The sequence below is a fragment of the Lonchura striata genome, chromosome 1, assembly GCF_050655825.1.
Source record: "Lonchura striata isolate lonStrDom1 chromosome 1, ASM5065582v1, whole genome shotgun sequence".
Lineage (NCBI taxonomy): Eukaryota > Metazoa > Chordata > Aves > Passeriformes > Estrildidae > Lonchura > Lonchura striata.
Window position 1 is genome coordinate 61,038,396 of NC_140703.1, and position 18,618 is coordinate 61,057,013.

General features: G+C 36.2%; 1 protein-coding gene across 1 annotated transcript in view; it reads right to left on the bottom strand.

Moving 5' to 3' along the window:
* The window catches only part of VWA8 (von Willebrand factor A domain containing 8), a 187,725-nt gene that overhangs the window by 61,804 nt on the left and 107,303 nt on the right, over window positions 1-18,618 (bottom strand). Inside the window, exons 26-29 of the mRNA XM_021530815.4 lie at window positions 18,246-18,451; window positions 10,438-10,589; window positions 1,628-1,736; window positions 1,055-1,193 (exon numbers count right to left, since the gene is read on the bottom strand). Coding sequence (XP_021386490.4) covers window positions 1,055-1,193; window positions 1,628-1,736; window positions 10,438-10,589; window positions 18,246-18,451 — 606 coding nt within the window. The remainder of the gene's footprint in view (window positions 1-1,054; window positions 1,194-1,627; window positions 1,737-10,437; window positions 10,590-18,245; window positions 18,452-18,618) is intronic.

Below are 18,618 nucleotides of genomic sequence, written 5' to 3' on the forward strand. Positions count from 1 at the left end.
ATACACCTTGGGCAGTGCAAAAGCCTTGCAGAGGCAACACCCAATATGGACAATGATCACAAGTTTTTTTGGCAGATATGCTTTGTCTATTTGCATATCAGAGGTTAATTGTCCAATTACAGCTTCAGGGAATGAAGTCATATTCCCCCAGTTTGCTCCCCACCATACACTTTTATCTATACTTTTCAGGACCTGAGGCTGTGAGGGTGACCAGGCCTGGAAGGATTGTTTTGTCTGACCAAAATGTGATGAGAGCTTACTAGCCCCCTGTATGGAGTTCAGAGTTTTACACTAATGCAATACAGGATGCTAAAATTATAAAAACCTAAAACTTAAGGCATCAAGACATGCTTAATGATGAACCCTAAAAACATTTATCAATATTCCCAATGGTGCGATTCTCTCTGGGACATAAGCTGTAGAGGTAACTAAAGCAGGTTTGGTCCAGTAAGAAAGAATCAGTAATGAGCCCAGAGGAATAAAGCACAGCACTCTCCAAGTTAAAAGATTTCTATTAAAACTAAATTGAGAGAAGAAAAGTTAAAGAATTGGTTTTGTCAAGTAATGCATTGTTGAATACACAAATTTAACAAACTTGCAATTTTGTGTCTGTGTTCTATTTTAATTACACATAATTTTCTTAGTTTGAGAAAGGATGCATATCCTTACAATGACCACAATGACTCAGTGAAATTATGCACCGATTTCAGTGGATTGTTTTTGTATTTCACGTACTATAAAAAAAAATAGTGGAAAAGGTAAGTTACTATTCCTATAGTTCACTCCCATACTCTGTATTTTCAATTCTCATATTACAATTCCTAATATTATTCCTATACTCTTAACTGCAAGTATATCTAGAAATACACACTACTGTAAATGCACTAGAGTGTTTGTACTACACTTGAAATCCCTCATATTGCCCTTTAATATTCTGCCACTGGCTACTGGCAAGCACGCAGTCAACAGCCCAGTCCTTTCTCATCTCCAGGACATCTCACCTCTTTGTAACGTTGCAGATCATTACAAAAGTCAGTAGCTTTTCTTACTGTACCTTTTGTTACCGTGACGTCGCAAACAAAGTTAATTTCATCTAGAGGCAGTGTCCAAAAAGCAAGTTCCTCTGTGAAACTGATGGACCTGGCTTCATGTCGCTCCAGTGGAAAGCCTTGAATATTTAAGTACACAGGGCCCTAAAACAAATAATAACCATAAGGGCTTCCTAAAATATACGACTTCCCATTCTTTATGAAAATACAGAAGTCTTCTTAATGCTGTAATACTATTAACAATAAAAAGCTACTAAATAATTTTACATTTATTACTAAACAAATTAAAGGGAAAAGGAAATGCCTTTTCTATAAACTCTCTGAATATCCACACTCCCATTTCTTTACAATATAGAAACCTCATGCCTCTCCTCCTTAGTCTTTTCATGGTTTGGAACCGATATCACTTAGTAGCATGAAGAGATATCATGTACTGATGAAACACAGTTTATACAAGAAAAATACCATGACTTGTACATACTCTTGTTCCTAAAGAAATTAATCACATTTTAGATTCATCACAACCCAATACATAAAATCAGTATTTTATGAATTAAAAAATAATTTAAAAGACAAACCTTTACATCTATTTTTTGAGTTTCTGATGGACACAGCATTTTCTTTTGTGCATTTCCCGGCTGATCAACCTTCCAGTAGCCCATAAACTTATGATCTGGTAATGGCAGTCTGTCAAATAAGGTGGAAACAAATTCATTTTTACATTTATTAACCAGTAAGTGCTACGGAATAAATAATTTAAACAACTGCATTTTTCCAACAAAATATATCTGAAGACTCTCTTGTAGAAAGTATTTCCTTGCTAAAATATTTCATTCCTTTTTACATTTTTAAATCACAGAAAATGTAGCCTTCTGGACTACTAATAGGTACAATCTAAGCAGTATCATAAAAGAAGATGCAATATATACAATATGGCCTCAAAAGGAAAATTTTTCCAGTCTGAATTTTGTGAGATATATCCAGACCATCTCTTGCGTTCCTTTATTTAGATCAGGTTGTGTCAGCAGCCCTTAAAGGAACTCCTGTCAGTAGCTCACTCTTCTAAAAGGCCAGCAGAATAAGCACAGTAAACACTGTGGTTCATTAACCATGCAATGAAAGTTGCAAATTATTTATGTTTATTTTACTATTGCTCACATGAAAAAAGGCAAAGGAATACAGACATGAGAGTATTTTGTCTTCTGGACAGTACAGTCTACAGAAAGGACAGGGATGTCTTCAAAGGCCACATTTGCTTGCCTTGGTCTAATTTCTTCATTTCTGTATCTTTTATCTAAGGAAGAAATATGTGGACCACAGCAAAACTCATTTACACAGGAAGAGAAAATGCTGATGTGTGACAATGTAGTATCACAGCAAAATTTTTCTTTCTTTCTTTCTTTCTTTCTTTCTTTCTTTCTTTCTTTCTTTCTTTCTTTCTTTCTTTCTTTCTTTCTTTCTTTCTTCCTTCCTTCCTTCCTTCCTTCCTTCCTTCCTTCCTTCCTTCCTTCCTTTTCTTTTTCTTTCTTTCCTCTGAAGTGATTTATAACCACTGAAAGCAGTTTGACTTCATTAATTGGCACAGATACCTTCAAGCTAACAAACTCATAACTGCTGGCTTCTTTTTTTTGGGACCAGTCACTCCTAAAGAGATCCCCTATCAAAACAGCATTCTGTGTTACACGCTGTTGCACATTATTCCACAGCTACAGGAATTGGCAAGAGAATAGAAGACATTCCTTCTCCCAGTTTCTATAAATATCTTCAAAGTCTATTTTAAGGAAGCTCTCTCAGACTGTTAGAAGTATCTGCTTGGTCTCTTCTGTCCTATATGATGATGCTTGTTCCTACTGTTACAATTATTTTCCTTCTCCTCACCAACCAACCTGGCACTTTTAGATGTTAGAGCTTTGTTTAATTTCTTCTCTATATTATTTTCAGAATAAGAAGGGATCACAAATTAAAAAAAATCACTTGGACTATATACAAAACGTAGAGAATTTTAGTTTTATTTTATTTTCCCCCTAAGAATTTAGGGGAAAAGTCAGGGGATGAATACAGATATCCCTTAATTTATGCTACTCATTCAGGAAAAATGTCTTAACATTTCTTAATGGTATATTGATACCAATCCTCAAGCAACCAGAAGCCAGAAGTTGCAGGCATTCACTCAGCCTTAATTCTGTCTTTGGACCATCTGCCATGGCAGCCAGTCAAAGACACTGTTTTGCAAACAGAAAATGTTTGGATGCTATTGATCATTGATGCTCACAGTTAAATAAATGGCCAACTGCCAGCAATGTGCCACTGGGGCATGTAATAGGAAAAAGTATCTCATTAATTCCCTCTCTCAAAGAATCAGGAGAGTCTTCATTGCCTCTTTGCTGCCTGACTAAAAATATCAATAGATATCAATGTTTGCAGGGTGATTAATTTTGCATTTTTCCTCACTTCATTATGCATTTTTCCATTCTTACATCTAGCTACTATAGCCAAAATTCTTCCCAAATGAAGAAGAGAAATTAAGCCAAATTAAAAAAACAAAACAAAACACAACAAAACAAAACAAAAAAACCCCAGGTACATGAGGCTGTGTTTTTACATGACAAATGACAACATTCAACACCATTACAAAAAAAAAATTCATGATGTAGTATTTCAACATATACAAAATTCTTAGATATGTTTATTAATGTAATCAGAGAAACAGACAAATAATCAAGCCACCAGACTAAATGTCAGTTTAGATGTCTATGAAATAGAATTTTACTTCAGGCTTCCATTTGGGTTTCTAAATGATTTGTTGGCAAAGCATTGTTTATGTCTTGAGCCACAAGCTGTCTTGTGTGCATAAAAACCCTGGAGAATTCTTTTTGCTCTATGACTCTGAGTAGCATAATCTCTGATATTTCTATAATCAGCAATTGTTATTTCCCATTAGCTCAGTGGAACATCAGCTCTCACAAGGATTTGGACTTTAGTTTTAATTCCTTACACATTACTCCCATGGACAACATCTTAGAAATCAAAAACTTTACTAATGATCATGAATAACTATTAACATTTGAAACAAAACATATGTTAATAACCACCTCTAACCAAATACCCTGCTTTTTATAGCAACAGAATTACAGATTTCATTCCCAAATAAACATTTCCACTCTGTTTCAGCTTTCTGGAGATTTTCTTTGCTAATAGTTCCTCTCTTCCCTCAGGAAAACTGATTTCTTTCTACTAGATTTTTGAGGTTTTGTTCTCTTTCCTGTTTCTGAATGATTTAGCTTCTCTGAGGCAGCAGAGCTAGTCAACATAAATAGCAAAGAGGAGGAAAATGTAGATCTGAATTTCAGAATAATGCAGAAAGCAGAGTTCACAATACAAAGCTCTTTGTCAAGAGTAATAGGGATCTCATTCTTCCAGGGCTTGGTAACATTTTTTTTCTTTGCTGTCCCACTGCTCTCTTGTGTAAATCTCATCTAAGAAAGACTAAGAGTATTGAAGAAACTGGTAGCATTAATGTCTCAAAATCAGCCTGCTTCCTGAATGACTTTCAGGAGGGAGTGAGGGCGCAGAACAACTGGAACAACATATCCACACTAAAAATATGTATACATCTTAACAGCCTTCCTGTAGTGAATACATATGATATACATCAAAGTAGGGAGATTACCTTCTTTTCCCAGGACTTATAATTATAACAAGCAAATTTTGAAAATAACTGGAAGTGACAAGACTGGTAAAAACTTCACTAGATGCTCATGCCACATGGCTGTAGTTCAAATTAATTAACCAAATAGCATTTAAATAAAAGGCATATAGAATACATGGAAATGTCAACACTGGCAAAAATCTGCAAGGCAAAGAGATCTGATAGGTATAAAAGGTGCAGTGGCTGAGTAAGAATGGTACTAAAACTTCACTGGTCTCTCCAAGCTGGGGTGTAAAGAGTAATCCATGACTTTTGCCTTCATCTAAAGCTAGAAGGGTTTCTAGAACAGAAATGCTACAGGTAAACCGCATTAATCTTGTAAGAAATCCAAGATTTAAGAGCAATTTCTAAGGAAGTATTCCTGATCAGTTCTGTGATTATGGATGTGTCAAAGCTGGTTGCTTAAGGAAAATTCAAAATTGTTTTTATATTTATTCACCCTTCATTTTAGGTCCTGGTATTCTACATAATTACTGCTGTCCACAAAATTAATAAATAGGCAGGGCTCAGAAAAGTGAGACCTACAGCTGATGGGGCAATTCTACCAGAAATTACTGTTTAGCCTGAATTTCTGCATGCACATCCATCAAAGGGGAAATGATCTGTCAAAACATAATTCTCTTGTGCTGCTAGAAAACTTTTCAAAGTAACACCTATAGAACACAATTTCTTTCCATTTTCTATTTTTTATTTAAGAAAATAAATTAATTTTAGGGTATTTTTAAAAAATGATCAAACAACAAAAAATCTAAATCACCAAACAACTCTGTTAAAAAAGTCAACAGAACCTGCTTTATAAAGTTATTTGTTTAGCTTTCAGAGAACATACTAGAAGATGGATATGAATGTTGTAAAACTGCAGCTCCAGTGAAAGCAAATTCTTCACTGCCAGGCATCGTATTAGTACAGCTGTGGAGATGAACTATGACATACAATAAAACTGCTTAATATATGATCTTGTAAACCAGCTCAGTGCTGGCACAGAATGTATTCTTCAAGGCCTCCAGTAACAGCCTGTGCTCCACCTAGCTGAAAACATTTCCATCCCACGTAACCTTTTTGGACTTAAGTAAGATACAGCTTGAAATCAGGAGAATTCCTTGCCAACCGGTTCTCCGTAAGTTATCCAAACATATTTTGATTTGAACACATTCAGTAGACATTCTGAAGTAGACATTCAGAACCGTTATATGTTAAAACTCCCGTTCCCTGACAATTCCCCTTCCTCAGCTGGCCCTGCAACACACAGGGTTGACAACGGATGATATAAGACGTATCCAATAATTAACTACTGATTACCTAGGGAAAAAAATCCCACAGGAAAGAACACCCCAAGAGAAAAACAAAACTGTTAAAATTTACATATTTACATTAAATATTAAAAAAAACCAGTTCAAATAAAACAAATATTGAATTTATAGGAAACACCTGGAAGTTAATCATGACAGGAAGAAAAATACAGAATGGCAATTTCATCAAGGATAAATGTCAGAATTAGGATTAAAGGCTATTTTACCTAGAACTTGCAGATGGTCTGAACTGTGCACCAAAATGGCAGATTAACATGAATTTAGAAAAACATGACATAACAGATGTCAATGGGAAAAACAAAATATAATTGTACACATAAAGAAAGATAACGAGTCAATACCATGAATAATTCATTTTACCTGTTATGTACTGGCAAACCAGCATAGACAATCCATCTGCTTTACATACAACACTGATAAAAATTATAAACTAGTGGACAGGTGGTACCAGGAGAGACAGACAGTATTTTAACACCTGATAATACTGAACATATCTGCCTTGAAGAATGGTTATTCTACCTGGAAAAAAATGACAGCTAACAAAAGCAAAAAGACCAAGTAAAGCATTCCTTTATACGTCTAATACATTATATTAATTTTGCTAATAAATAAATTAGTATCAACAAATTAATTTCTCTCTTGAAAAAACAACTATTGCAAGAATCTGTCTGTAAATAGCCATTATAGACCATCTAATCTTCCCTTCGAAGACTAGGTGTATTAATTCCAGAATTTAATCTAAAATTCCTGTAAGGGTCACTGCAAGCATCTGTTCAATTTCCCCTCGATTTCACAATTTCAGCTAGATACATAACTAAATAATTCTTCTGTATTTTAGTGTCTCTCATGTTTTTTTTTTCTAGATTTACAGCAGTTATGTTGCAGCAGCAATTTAAATAATTCTGATTTATGCAAGTTTTCTTTTTGATTCAGTAATAGGCAACAGACTTCTCCAAAGCTAATTAAAATAAGAATTCACAAATCGTTTGATCCAAGACATGACAGAGAGCACCTGTGTAAAGGAGTCAGCATTTCACTATAACAATTTTCCTGCCCCAGAATCTTCTGGAAATGCTTCTGTATTGCAAAATTTGATTGTTCAGGATTTGTATTCTTATATAACAATTTTACTATTGTATGACTAACATTCCTAGGAAGAATTGGTTTGGACTTTTACTTCAGTTTTCATGTTACTTAATAGAAGTGCTGAGCAATTTATTATGATAGCTAGTAAGTCTCTAAAGCCTACCAAAATAAGACTGGGGAACAGAAGTCATCTGTGAGTATATGCTGCTGTTGCTAGAACAACATAGAAATCACACCTAGAAATCACACCTTCAGATTGCCCGCTTGTGAGAGCCTAGATGCAGGCAGGAAAACTAGCTTAAAACAGAAAGTGATCTTGACATATTGTAAAACCAATCTGAAAAAACTCAATACAGTAAGAAAAATGTAAGTGTGAAGAAAGTTGATCACATAAAGTGAAGAGGGGGTAAGTACTATGGAGGGTTTTGCAAAAGGATGTGGAGATTTATGTTCAGAAAACCAGAGATGAGTTAAATATTGCATGAAATACAAACATACTTGTCTTTTAAAATGTCAATACATTTCTATTCTATACTCTCATACTACTGTACTTGGCTCCAGCAAAAATGAACTTGACCAGTTTCACACCCAGTACTTAATGATGGACACACATCAAGTGAAGACAAGGAGCATAAAAGAAAAGTAAAACCAAGCAGAGGCCTTTAAAACAGGGAAGAATGAGAGGTGACTTTCTAGTGCCAAGGCTATTTAGAAACAAGACTGACTTGCCTTGGGTGGTTATAAAACTTAATCTCTGAAGGTCTTCAGGCATGAATCATGAAAAAATGAGATAAGGTTTTAGAATAGCCTGCACCTTTTCTGAAGAAAGTGGGCTGACTAGATTAACACCATTATCATATTCTAAGATTCATGGAAAACAATAGAGAGATCAGTACTCCAGTTTCTTTTCTGCAGCAATCCAAACAACATAGACCAAATTACCTCAATGTGTCTGTCCATCATGGGAGATTGCAATATGGGCTGGAACAGATTTGGAGAGATTATCTCAATGTTCTTTAACCTCAAGACAGAATGAACTGTGCCTAAACATGAAAGATGCGCCTGTAATTCAAGGTGATCTACCTGTGGCTTACAAGCTCCATAGGAGTGAAACTCACAATCAAAATCAAGGTTGTCTTACAATGGAGGGGTAAAAACCTGAAATGCCAGCTGTAGTGGATGAGAGTGAGGGATTGAGATCGACAGGTAGGTTGGACAGATCATCAAAGCCAAGTTCTCAGCCCAGCACAGTGAGATCTAAGAAAAAGTTGTTTTTATCAGCTGTGTGTGAACTGCTCCTGTAGTTGCTCCTCCCCTGGGCCTTCAGTGCACAAATTAGATGCTCACAGCTGCAAGTCTAGTGAAGTTTTTGATGAGTATCTTGTGGGGATCTTGTAAGTCTGGCATCCTTGGTGTAACCTGTCCTAGAAAACTTCAGTGATTAATTAAAAATGATCAGCTGATTATCTTTAATTCAATAATTAATAATTACATTTTTCTTTTATCTTCTCACTTCTAGACTGAGTAGTCCCCAATTACAGCAATCTTTCTGTTATGTTTCCTAAATCTCTTATTGTCTCATTGCTAAAGAATCCTCTCCCACATATAATACTTCTAAAATTATACATAGACCAAATTTCTCAAAAACTATGACAAACATTGTGATTCATTAAAATAGAAATTACCAAGGGATGTTCTGCAAAGAAATTATGGCAAGAATTTCAAGTGTGTTCTGTCAATTTGTCAGAATTTGTCATTGCTCAGTTACTGGCTCTCCAAGCATGTAATAGTCCCATTATCAAAATTAAAAGGTCCATCACAGGCACCACTCTGACAATATTTTTTAATAATTATATGTAGTGTATTAGATATGATAACAGTGGTGCTGCAGAAGGAGAAACCTACACATGGACATACAACACCACAGTGTAAAGCTGGAAAGGACCACAGTGGTCATCTGCTCCAACCTCCCTGCTCAAGCAGGATCACTCAGAGCATGTGGCACTGGGTTGCATCCAAGATTCCTGAATATCTCCAGTAAGAGACACTCCACAACCTCTCTGGGCAATTTGTTCCGGTGTTCACTCAACAGAACCAGAATCACTATCAATACATCATGCCATAAAAATCAGTCCCTCCTTAGCAAATATAAAGTATGCATGTCATGTGGCAAACTCAATTTTCCATACATCTAGAAAGCTTTCTCCGTGAAAGGGAAATATTTGTTTCTTCATAAATAAATTATGTATTAGAGCTTGAGAAAGAGTAGGTTTTCTAACTGGTTTTTTAATATGATCTACTTAAGCCTGTTTTCTGTGAATTTTGGAATAATGTATTACAATTGTTTCATAGAATCATGTAATAGTTCGGGCTGTAAAGGACCTTAACAATCATCTGCTTTCAACTGCCCCTGCCATGGGAAGGGACAGCTTCCACTAGACCAGGCTGCTCAAATTCCTGCCCAACACTTGCAGTAGCTTGAACACTTGCAGGGAGGGGGCATCCACAACTTCTCTGAGTGACCTGTTCCAGTGACTCACCACCCTCACAGTAAATAATTTCTTCCTAATATCTGGTCTAAACATACCCTCTGTCAGTTTAAAACCATTTCCCCCTTGTTCTGTCAATAAAGGCCCTTATAAAAAGTATCTCTCCAGCTTTCTGGTGGTAAGGCCCCTTCAGAGAGTGGGGGGTGGCATGAAGATCGAGGGCATTACTACATAATGCAGCTGGTTTGATTCTAACCTCTGTGAAAGAAGTATAAGATGTAATATGTTAAGTAGTAATATAATTAAAGAATAACAGTTATTTACAGACACATAAAAAAGTTGCTCTTGGAGCTTACATGCACTGCTCCATTCAGGAGAAATACTTTTGTAGAGCTCTCTGTGAGTATCAAAGACAAAACCCAGCTACCACTGAAGACAACTTTTTTTCCTGAAGACTTAGGTGGTAAGTAACAGGACAGAAGTGTATTGCAATTGAATTAAAAACACAGGAGAAGAAACAAGTATTTCCCTTTATTAAGATATACCTGTTTACCTTACAAGCTATTAATATGTACATGGATGTTATAGATTAAATATTAATAATAAGCAAATACTCGATCATTAAGTAATTTATATTGTTGTAACTTATTTGGAAGATTAAAAGTTTGAACCAGTGGAGGATTGACTTTCAAGAATTTCAGGTTGTTTTAAAATCAATTAGCAACAAGATAACACACTTTTAAAGTGATCATGAGAAATATGTCTTCTTAATATATATCTTATGTTATTCTTACTCCTTGGCCAGCTGTACATTGGTTGGTTTTGCTCCAATAGGTATCCCATATTTGTGCAAAGTGTTGTATAAAATTTCACGCATTTCATTGTTGTAGGAGTCAAAGTCAAATACATTTCGAACAACATTTGCGAGTCCTTCAGATGGAAATTTCTGTAAAGAAACAGACCAACAAATTTCTTTTAGTGACTATCTATTAAGTTACAGCACATCATTATATACCTAAAATGAACAACTGTAACATTAACTTTGACAGACAAGTTCTGAAGTACTCTTTACTTTTCATTTCCAGGACATAATTCCAAATCAGAATAAAATTATTGACACTAAACTTGATTTAAATTAAAAAAAAAAAAAAAAGCATGTGACAATTATTTAACACTAAACATCATTAATGGTTTAAAGAATTACTTTCATTATACACACAAGATGGTGTAATCATTGGAGAATATAATGATACAGGCTAGAATACTAGCCTGTATTCTTGAAATTTGCTTTCTGTAAACTATGAAGATCTGATACAAAGACATACATTCATATAATTCACTCATACAATTAATTTAAGAATTCTGACTCTAAGTGTTTAATCTTGAGAGGCAGATAATACACTGTTTGGTTAAGAAAAACTCTTTTAGGTCATGACGGATTTTAGTAGACACAGAAATTCACTTAAGATTCACAATGTTTTTTCCTTAGAGAAAATGCTAGTTGAGATGCGCTATGTACACTTAGAAATCCCAAACATTCATCAGACTTTCATTAGTATCTTAAGCAAAAATTAAAGTTTTGTTACTGTAATGAATGGATTGATTATTCTGAATGAGGAATTAAATGGTTGGATGGTTGCATCTAGAGGGTAGCGGTCAATGGCTCAAGGTCCCAAAGGAGATGCGTGACAAATGTTTGTCACAAACATCTATGGGGGTCTGTACTGGTACCAGGACTGATTATTATCTTCATCAGTGACATAGTGGGATTGAGTGCACTCTCAGAAAATTTGCAGATGATACCAAGCTGACTGATACGCTAACATGCTTGTGCGATGGAATGCTGTCCAGAGGGACCTGGACAGGTGGAGAAGTGGTATCACAGGAGTTTCATGAGGTTCAACAAGGCTGTGTGCATTGTCCTGCACCTGGGTTGGGGTAACCACTGGTATCAGCATAGGCTGGGGGATTAACAGACCAAGAGCAGCTCTGACAAGGACTTGGGAGTGCTGGAAGGTGAAAAATTGGACGTGACCTGGCAATGTGCACTTGCACCCCAGAAAGCCAAATGTGTCCTGGTCTGCACTGAATGCAGTGCAGAGTGAAGGAGGGGATTCTGCCCCTCTGCTCTGCTCTGATGAGACCCCACCTCCAGTGCTGCATCCAGCTCTGGGGTTTCCCAACATAAGAAAGACATGGACCTGCTGGATTGAGTTCATAGGAGGGTCTCAAAGACGATCAGACAGCTGGAGCACCTCTCCTGTGAAGACAGGCTGAGAGAGTTACTCAGCCTGGAGAAAACACTAAGGAGACCTAACACTTTCCAGTACCTAAAAGGGGTTTTAAGTGGGACTGGAAGGGCACATAGAGATAGGACAAGGGGGAATGGCTTTAAATAGAAAAATGGTAGATTTAGATGAGGTATTAGGAAGAAATTGATTACTAAGGGTGGTGAGTCACTGGCATAGGTTGCCCAGAGTTGTGGATCGCCTGCTTCTGAAGTGCTCAAGGACAGGTTGGATGGGGCTTTGAGCAACCTAGTCTAGAGAAAGGTGTCCGGTCCAACAGCAGCAGGGTAAAAACTAGAATATCTTTTAGGTGCTTTCTAGCCAAAACTACTCTAGGATTCAATGAGTTAAAATAAGAGAAATGAAGAATTTTTAATATCACAAAACCAGTCAGAGAAACTGATGTCATTGATTAAGAAATCCACTGAGGTGGAGGACCCCAAGCTGGAGTAGGTATATGCCAAAAGGAGGCTGTGATCTCTGTGAGAAGTCCACTCTGGAGCAGGCTCCTGGCAGGACTAGCAGCTCTGTGGGAGAGGAGCCCATGCTGGAGCAGATTTGCTGGCAGACAGAATTTGTGATCCTGTAGAAGGCCCCCAGGCTGGAGCAGTTCCTGCAGAACTGCAGCCAATGGGAAGGACTCACAGTAGAGAAGCTCATGGAAGACTGTCTCCTATGGTAGGGCCCTCACACTGGAGCAGGGGAAGTCAGTGAGCAGTCCTCCCTCTGAGGAGAAAGTGGTGGCAGAGTTAACATGTGGAGAACTGATCACAGCTCCCATTCCCCATCCTCTTGTGCTGATGAAGGGGAGGAGGTAGAGAAAGCCAGGAGTCAAGTTGAACTTTGGAATAAGGGAGGAGTAGGGGGAAGGTGTTTTAAGATCTGTGTTTATTTCTCATCTTCCTACTCTGATTTGATTTGCTATAAATTAAACTAATTTCCTCAAGTCAAGTGTGTTTTACCTGTGACAGTAATTAGTGAGTGATTTCTCCCTGCTTTTATCTTGATCTACAGCCATTTCATTATATTTTCTCTTCCCAGCTGAGGAGGGGAGCAACAGAATAGATTTGATGGGCACCTGGCATCCAGCCAGGGTTAGCCCACTATAAATGTAAATGGAGCACACTAAAAATAAAGAATTTTAAAAAATAATTATCAACTTGCTGTATATTCTGGAAATTTACTGCTTAACCGATTCATTTTATCCTTTTTTTGGCAAGAGATGGGAGTGAGAATCTTTCTATTTAAGAATCTCTCACTTTTTCTCCACAGGCCTTTCATTCATATACTATATTTTTCAGACAAGGACCTAGACACTTCCATCTCAGTATGGCACATTTACAGTGATGAACATAAACTTGTGGAAATTGTAGTCTTAATTGTTTTTTTCCCCATTAGTGAGCTAGGCTGGTACAGAGAACTTGAAAAACAGGCTTAAGTGTCAGAGAAGTTTATAAATGTATTAAAAATAAAGATATTTTAATCTTGATTAAAAATTGAAACAGAAGAAAATAGAAGAATTTCAGAAATGTTTTGACCTATATTCTTAATCAATTATCAGCATTAGGAGTTTAATATTTTCCCAACTTTATAAATATCTGATCCCAATAATAAAATACCTGTGACACAAGCAATACTAAAATTAGCTAGTTGCTGTGATAGACTAGAATACCACTGCTAAATTAAGCTTGTACAAACCTTTTTTTATCTGTAGTGTACATGGCACAGAATATTTCAGTACTAGTGTTGCTATAAAAGCATGTTAAACTGTGTTCTGCTTTTTAAACCTGTCTATGAGGGACCTATTAGAAGTTCTGCATCATTACAATTTAGCAAGATACAAGTTATTTTGAGATAATATAAAATTGTTCTACAGCCTGTGCCATCCTTGTTACAACGTCCAATTCTAACAAAGTAACAAGTACAATGTAACAGGTACTAAACCCATTCTCCCATCATCTATTCTAAGTAAACAATGTATAAACATTTCATATGTAAAGTGAATTGAAAATTTTGTGACAATGTTTAGTAGCTGACTTCTATATTTTTAATTGTACCTTGGAATCAAAAATAAAGAATCATTCTGAAACAACATTTATATGATGAATATTGCATTTTCTCTGTTCCCTGTGCAAAACACAACCAACACACTGGCACCAAGCTATCTAATTCACTCATGAACTATACTTTAACCTCTCTGCTCTAGGTACTGCAGAAAGCTTGGTCAAGTACTTCAAATAATATCCAGTTTTCCCTAGAAGTCTCCAAGTATGTCTGCAGTTTTCTGAATCACTGCATAACTTTAGCAATCAATACACTTTTCTGCAATGAATTGCCTCAACACTTCCATGTCTCTTGTGTCAGCAGGACATAACAAAAAATTTCCTGAGGTACAACAGATGGCTTCTGGGAACACAAGCCACTTGTACAAAGGTCCTCTACCTCAGAAATTAAAAAACAATCACAACTCCCCTGTTTCAACCAGAACAAATCCAATCTCTTTTTAATAACTGCTTGGACAACTTACTGAAGAAAGCAAATGGCAATTTACTTAAAGGGAAAAAAAGAAAAATACAAGAAGACAAAAAAAAAAAAAAGGTTGAATATTTGGGGCTTGAATTGAACATCTAAAAAAAAGTCATTTGGTTTCTATTGATTTTTAAAATGAGATTACTAGAGAAAATATTGATCTCTTATAAGTCTGTCTAGTTGTCATTCACTTATTCTTCCCCTTACAACTAACACTTCTGTGTGTACCTTAGATTATTTTCACAACTTAGATTCTTGGCTATTCCTTAAAATAGTACATAACATAGTTTTTGCCTTCAAAATTTTTATATTTTTATTTATGTATTGTATGCTTTATTTGATACAGAATTTGACTTGGTGAAAAAGCTGTATTTTTTTTGATCTAACATTCCATGAGGATATGTATTGCTACAGTCTGTGTAAAATCTATACGCAAAATTGCAATTTCCAGTAGAAATCAAGAATTAAGTGAGATCTACTGTACTTCTACCACTGCCCTGAAAAGAAAGTGATAAATTATCTGGTATTCAGTCTGTAATGAGTCCAGACTTTTTGTTTTAGACTTCTACCTTGTGTTCTCACTAATGCTCACTTCCTATGTATCTTGGTGCCTTCAGATATCTGTTCGTCCCCCTCTGCTCTTGGTTTTCCCCTGCACCCACCCCTATGTCCTTTTACTGAATGTAGCCAGCTCTCTCTGTGCCTCCTCAGCTGTCCTTCAGTAGGGCCAGAAGCACCATGTCTATGGCTCATCCTGACTGACAGACATACTAATGGATTAACCAGTATTCGTGTCTTTAGTAGGCATCATTGACTGCCAAACCAAGCAGCTGAATTCTCCCCCTGCCATTTCAACCAGTTCCTCTCTGTTACATAGCCGCTGATTTTGATTAAACCAGCAGAAACCTAATTATCTTTGAAAACTGGTAACTGAGATCCATTGTGACTGGCCAAAAGGGCAAAAGATTATTAGGCAGCAAAGTGAGAAGGGGATATAAACTGTTATTTGATGTCTAGTTTCCTTTTGAGATTAGGCTGAACATAAAAAAAAGGCACTATCTTACCACAAAAGCTTACTGAATAGGCCTTGAAACCTCATGATGCGTAGACTTCAGGGCCAGAATGTTTCTTAGCCATTTACTGCTTGAAAACTGTTATACTAATGCCTACTATTAGGAAGCAATTTCATATATAAACAAGAAAGATGACAAAGAAAAAATCTGAGCTTTCTGAAACCAAAGAAGAGTTAGTAAAAAAGCTACTGCCATTTTACCTAGACTAATGTGGCTTTCCTGATTAACATCTACCAGGGTTTCATAAAAAACAGCATGTTAAATTGCAGAGAAGCAGTCATAGGAAGGTGCCTGGTTACAGGCACCTTATGGTAACCCAAGAGAGCAAGGGCAGAGCTTCTGAGCTTATCCATAAGCTACAATTAACATAAAGACTTTTGACAGTCTGAAAACTGGAGGCGAGCAAGACAAAAATCCTGTATCCAAGTCACCTGCCAACTAGAGCTGCAAGACCCAAATTCCTGATACAGAATGTGAGGAGAAAAAGTTGTTAGCAATCAAGTCAGGTACCTGCATTAGAGAACTCGCCCTATGCCTGGAGTTTTGGGTCTTCAAAATATTTGGTGTCTCAAGCATCACCAAAAAAACACTTTCCCTAAGAAAAAGTGTAGAGGCAATCTAACTCTGAGCACAATGTCTCAGCTACAACTATATTACTTACTACATGTTCCCTACTTGCATAATCTTTAGGGGAAGGTGATCTTCTAACTGCACTCCCTATGCGTATCCTAAACACTGAAGATCACAATTAGTCAGAGTCAGAGATTAGCCTAACAATATACTGATACCATAGCAATCAGTATATTTTTACCTGACTAGTCCTGATGCTCAGATGTGTTCTAAGACAACAGTAATCAAAAGCAAATTTTTCCTCCAAAACATCCAATCTTTTTTTACACAAGCAAAAAATTCCAAAATTATGTGAAAGATATCAACACAATACTACAAAGAGAGCAGGGCTGTGGAACTGCTGTAAGGGAAATTGTTTAACAACATGACTAACTTCCCTCCTTCCTTCCTAGGGACCAGCAATTTTACTGACTCATTTCCCTCCTTCCTCTTTCTTCTCTACCTGAAGACCTAAAAGTTTCTTACTTTGGAATAACCATTATTTTTATATTCATTGTTGACATTTGGCTACTCCCAGTCTTTTTATTATTCAGATTGAAAACCAAGTTACAGTAAACAGAATGTTGCATTCTTGCTATGAGACTGGGATCTTGAAAATAAATGTTACAAAACAAATCAAAGATGCATGTTGGAGATGTATTTGGATATTTACACTTTGAAAGAGGTAAAAGCTTAGCAGATGGGAAACTTTACCACTGAACTGCACCCAATGTCCAGGTTGAAGTGACCGTACTAATGTGCTTAAGTGAAGGAGACAGAAACAGACAGTAAGAGCCCTTAAGACAATTAGCAATGCAGTTCTTTCAATCTCCAATTAGATGCTGTTCACACTCAAGTAAGACAAGAATTAAGTCTTATGTTTCTGCACCGGCTGCCAACAGAAATCAGTACAACTTCAGGTTACTTGGAGATAGATGATGAAGGAAAGAAGCTAGGAAGGAAGGTAGGAAGAGCATAAAGGTATGAAGACAAAAAGGAGTTAATTTAACAAACACCCTAAAAAATTAGCTTTTCAGCAGCACAGCAAATATTCCTCAAGTCTTAATTTTTCCACTGTCATTCTGAATGTAACTGTGTGTTTAGAGATCAGCATGTACATGTTCTATCAGCTCGGTAAACACATACCTAGCAGCTGGTAATGGATCCTAATAGACTGCTTTGCTTATGTGTTTATCTGGATTCCTCAGCCTTTAGGTCTGAATCTTCTTAACCCTCACTGCAAAGTTACAGAGCATTATTTTTTCTTTGTATTATTGATAACATAACAGCACCAGTTTGTCTTGAGATCCTTTTGCACTCTGGAGACCACAGAACACAAAAATCTATACTGCTCAGAAATCTAGACGAAGATTTTTAAAAGTAGTAATTCCACCCCGCAGGATCTTAATGTCAGTGTATATGGCTGAATGTGTGTCAATATGTACATGACAACAAACACAAAACTATCATGCAATCCTGCTCTACTATGCAGTATAAAACACAGGAGCAGTAGGTCCAAATTTGTGAGAAATTACATTCCAGTTGTATTAATTACATTAATTTCCACTATTTTTTTTAAATATCTAGGATTCAATAACTCAATAAATGGCCTATAAATTAACAATCTACCAATTTTAGAATTATAAACAGAACAAAATAATAGTACTGCTATTTCAAAAAGCATTAAGACACTTTTTTGTTTTTTTTTATGGGAAAAAAAATTTATAGCAGAATAAAATGAACAGTTGCACTGTCCTGGAAGTATTGTATGTTGAATATGGAGTTTTATAATGAGGGCCAGTATGAACATTGCCCATAGTTTCACAGTATGCAATTTTTTTCTCACACAGTAGAAAAAGATTTATGGGGTTATTTTTCTATCAATAAAAATATGCAGAATAAATATCTGCCCATATACATCTGTGATCATAACCCTCTGATTATCTGAGCATCTTTAATATTATTCTTCTTTCAAAATGTAAAGTGTTTCACAAGAATTAAATAAAAATGCATGAACAATAGTGGCATCTTTCTGAAATCTTCAAGTATTAAAAAATTAGTATTGATGAACTCAAGTTTTCAACTAAATCTGATGTACTGTACCTGTAAATGTTTTACAATGTTCACAACTTCTCTAGTTGAATAGGGGTAGTTAATAATTCCTTGGTCAGCTAAATTCCTCAGCTCTCCAAAAGCAGCTACCAGTTTCTGCAGAATTGCCTCTGGCACATCAGGACCATATTGTTTAAGCATTGCCAGTTCTGACTGTGGTTTGGGATTATCAACAGCATGGCAACTAAAAATGTCCCCTATAAAGAAAAAAGAAAAAGCACAAAGTTAGATAATTTATAAAGAAGTAGCATCACAACAGTCCCTTTAAGTTTAGGACTGGACCTTTAATAGAAAAGATATGATTCCAAAGAATTCTGAGTACCAAGTTGCTAAAATTGTGAAAAATGTGAAGTACAATGAAAGA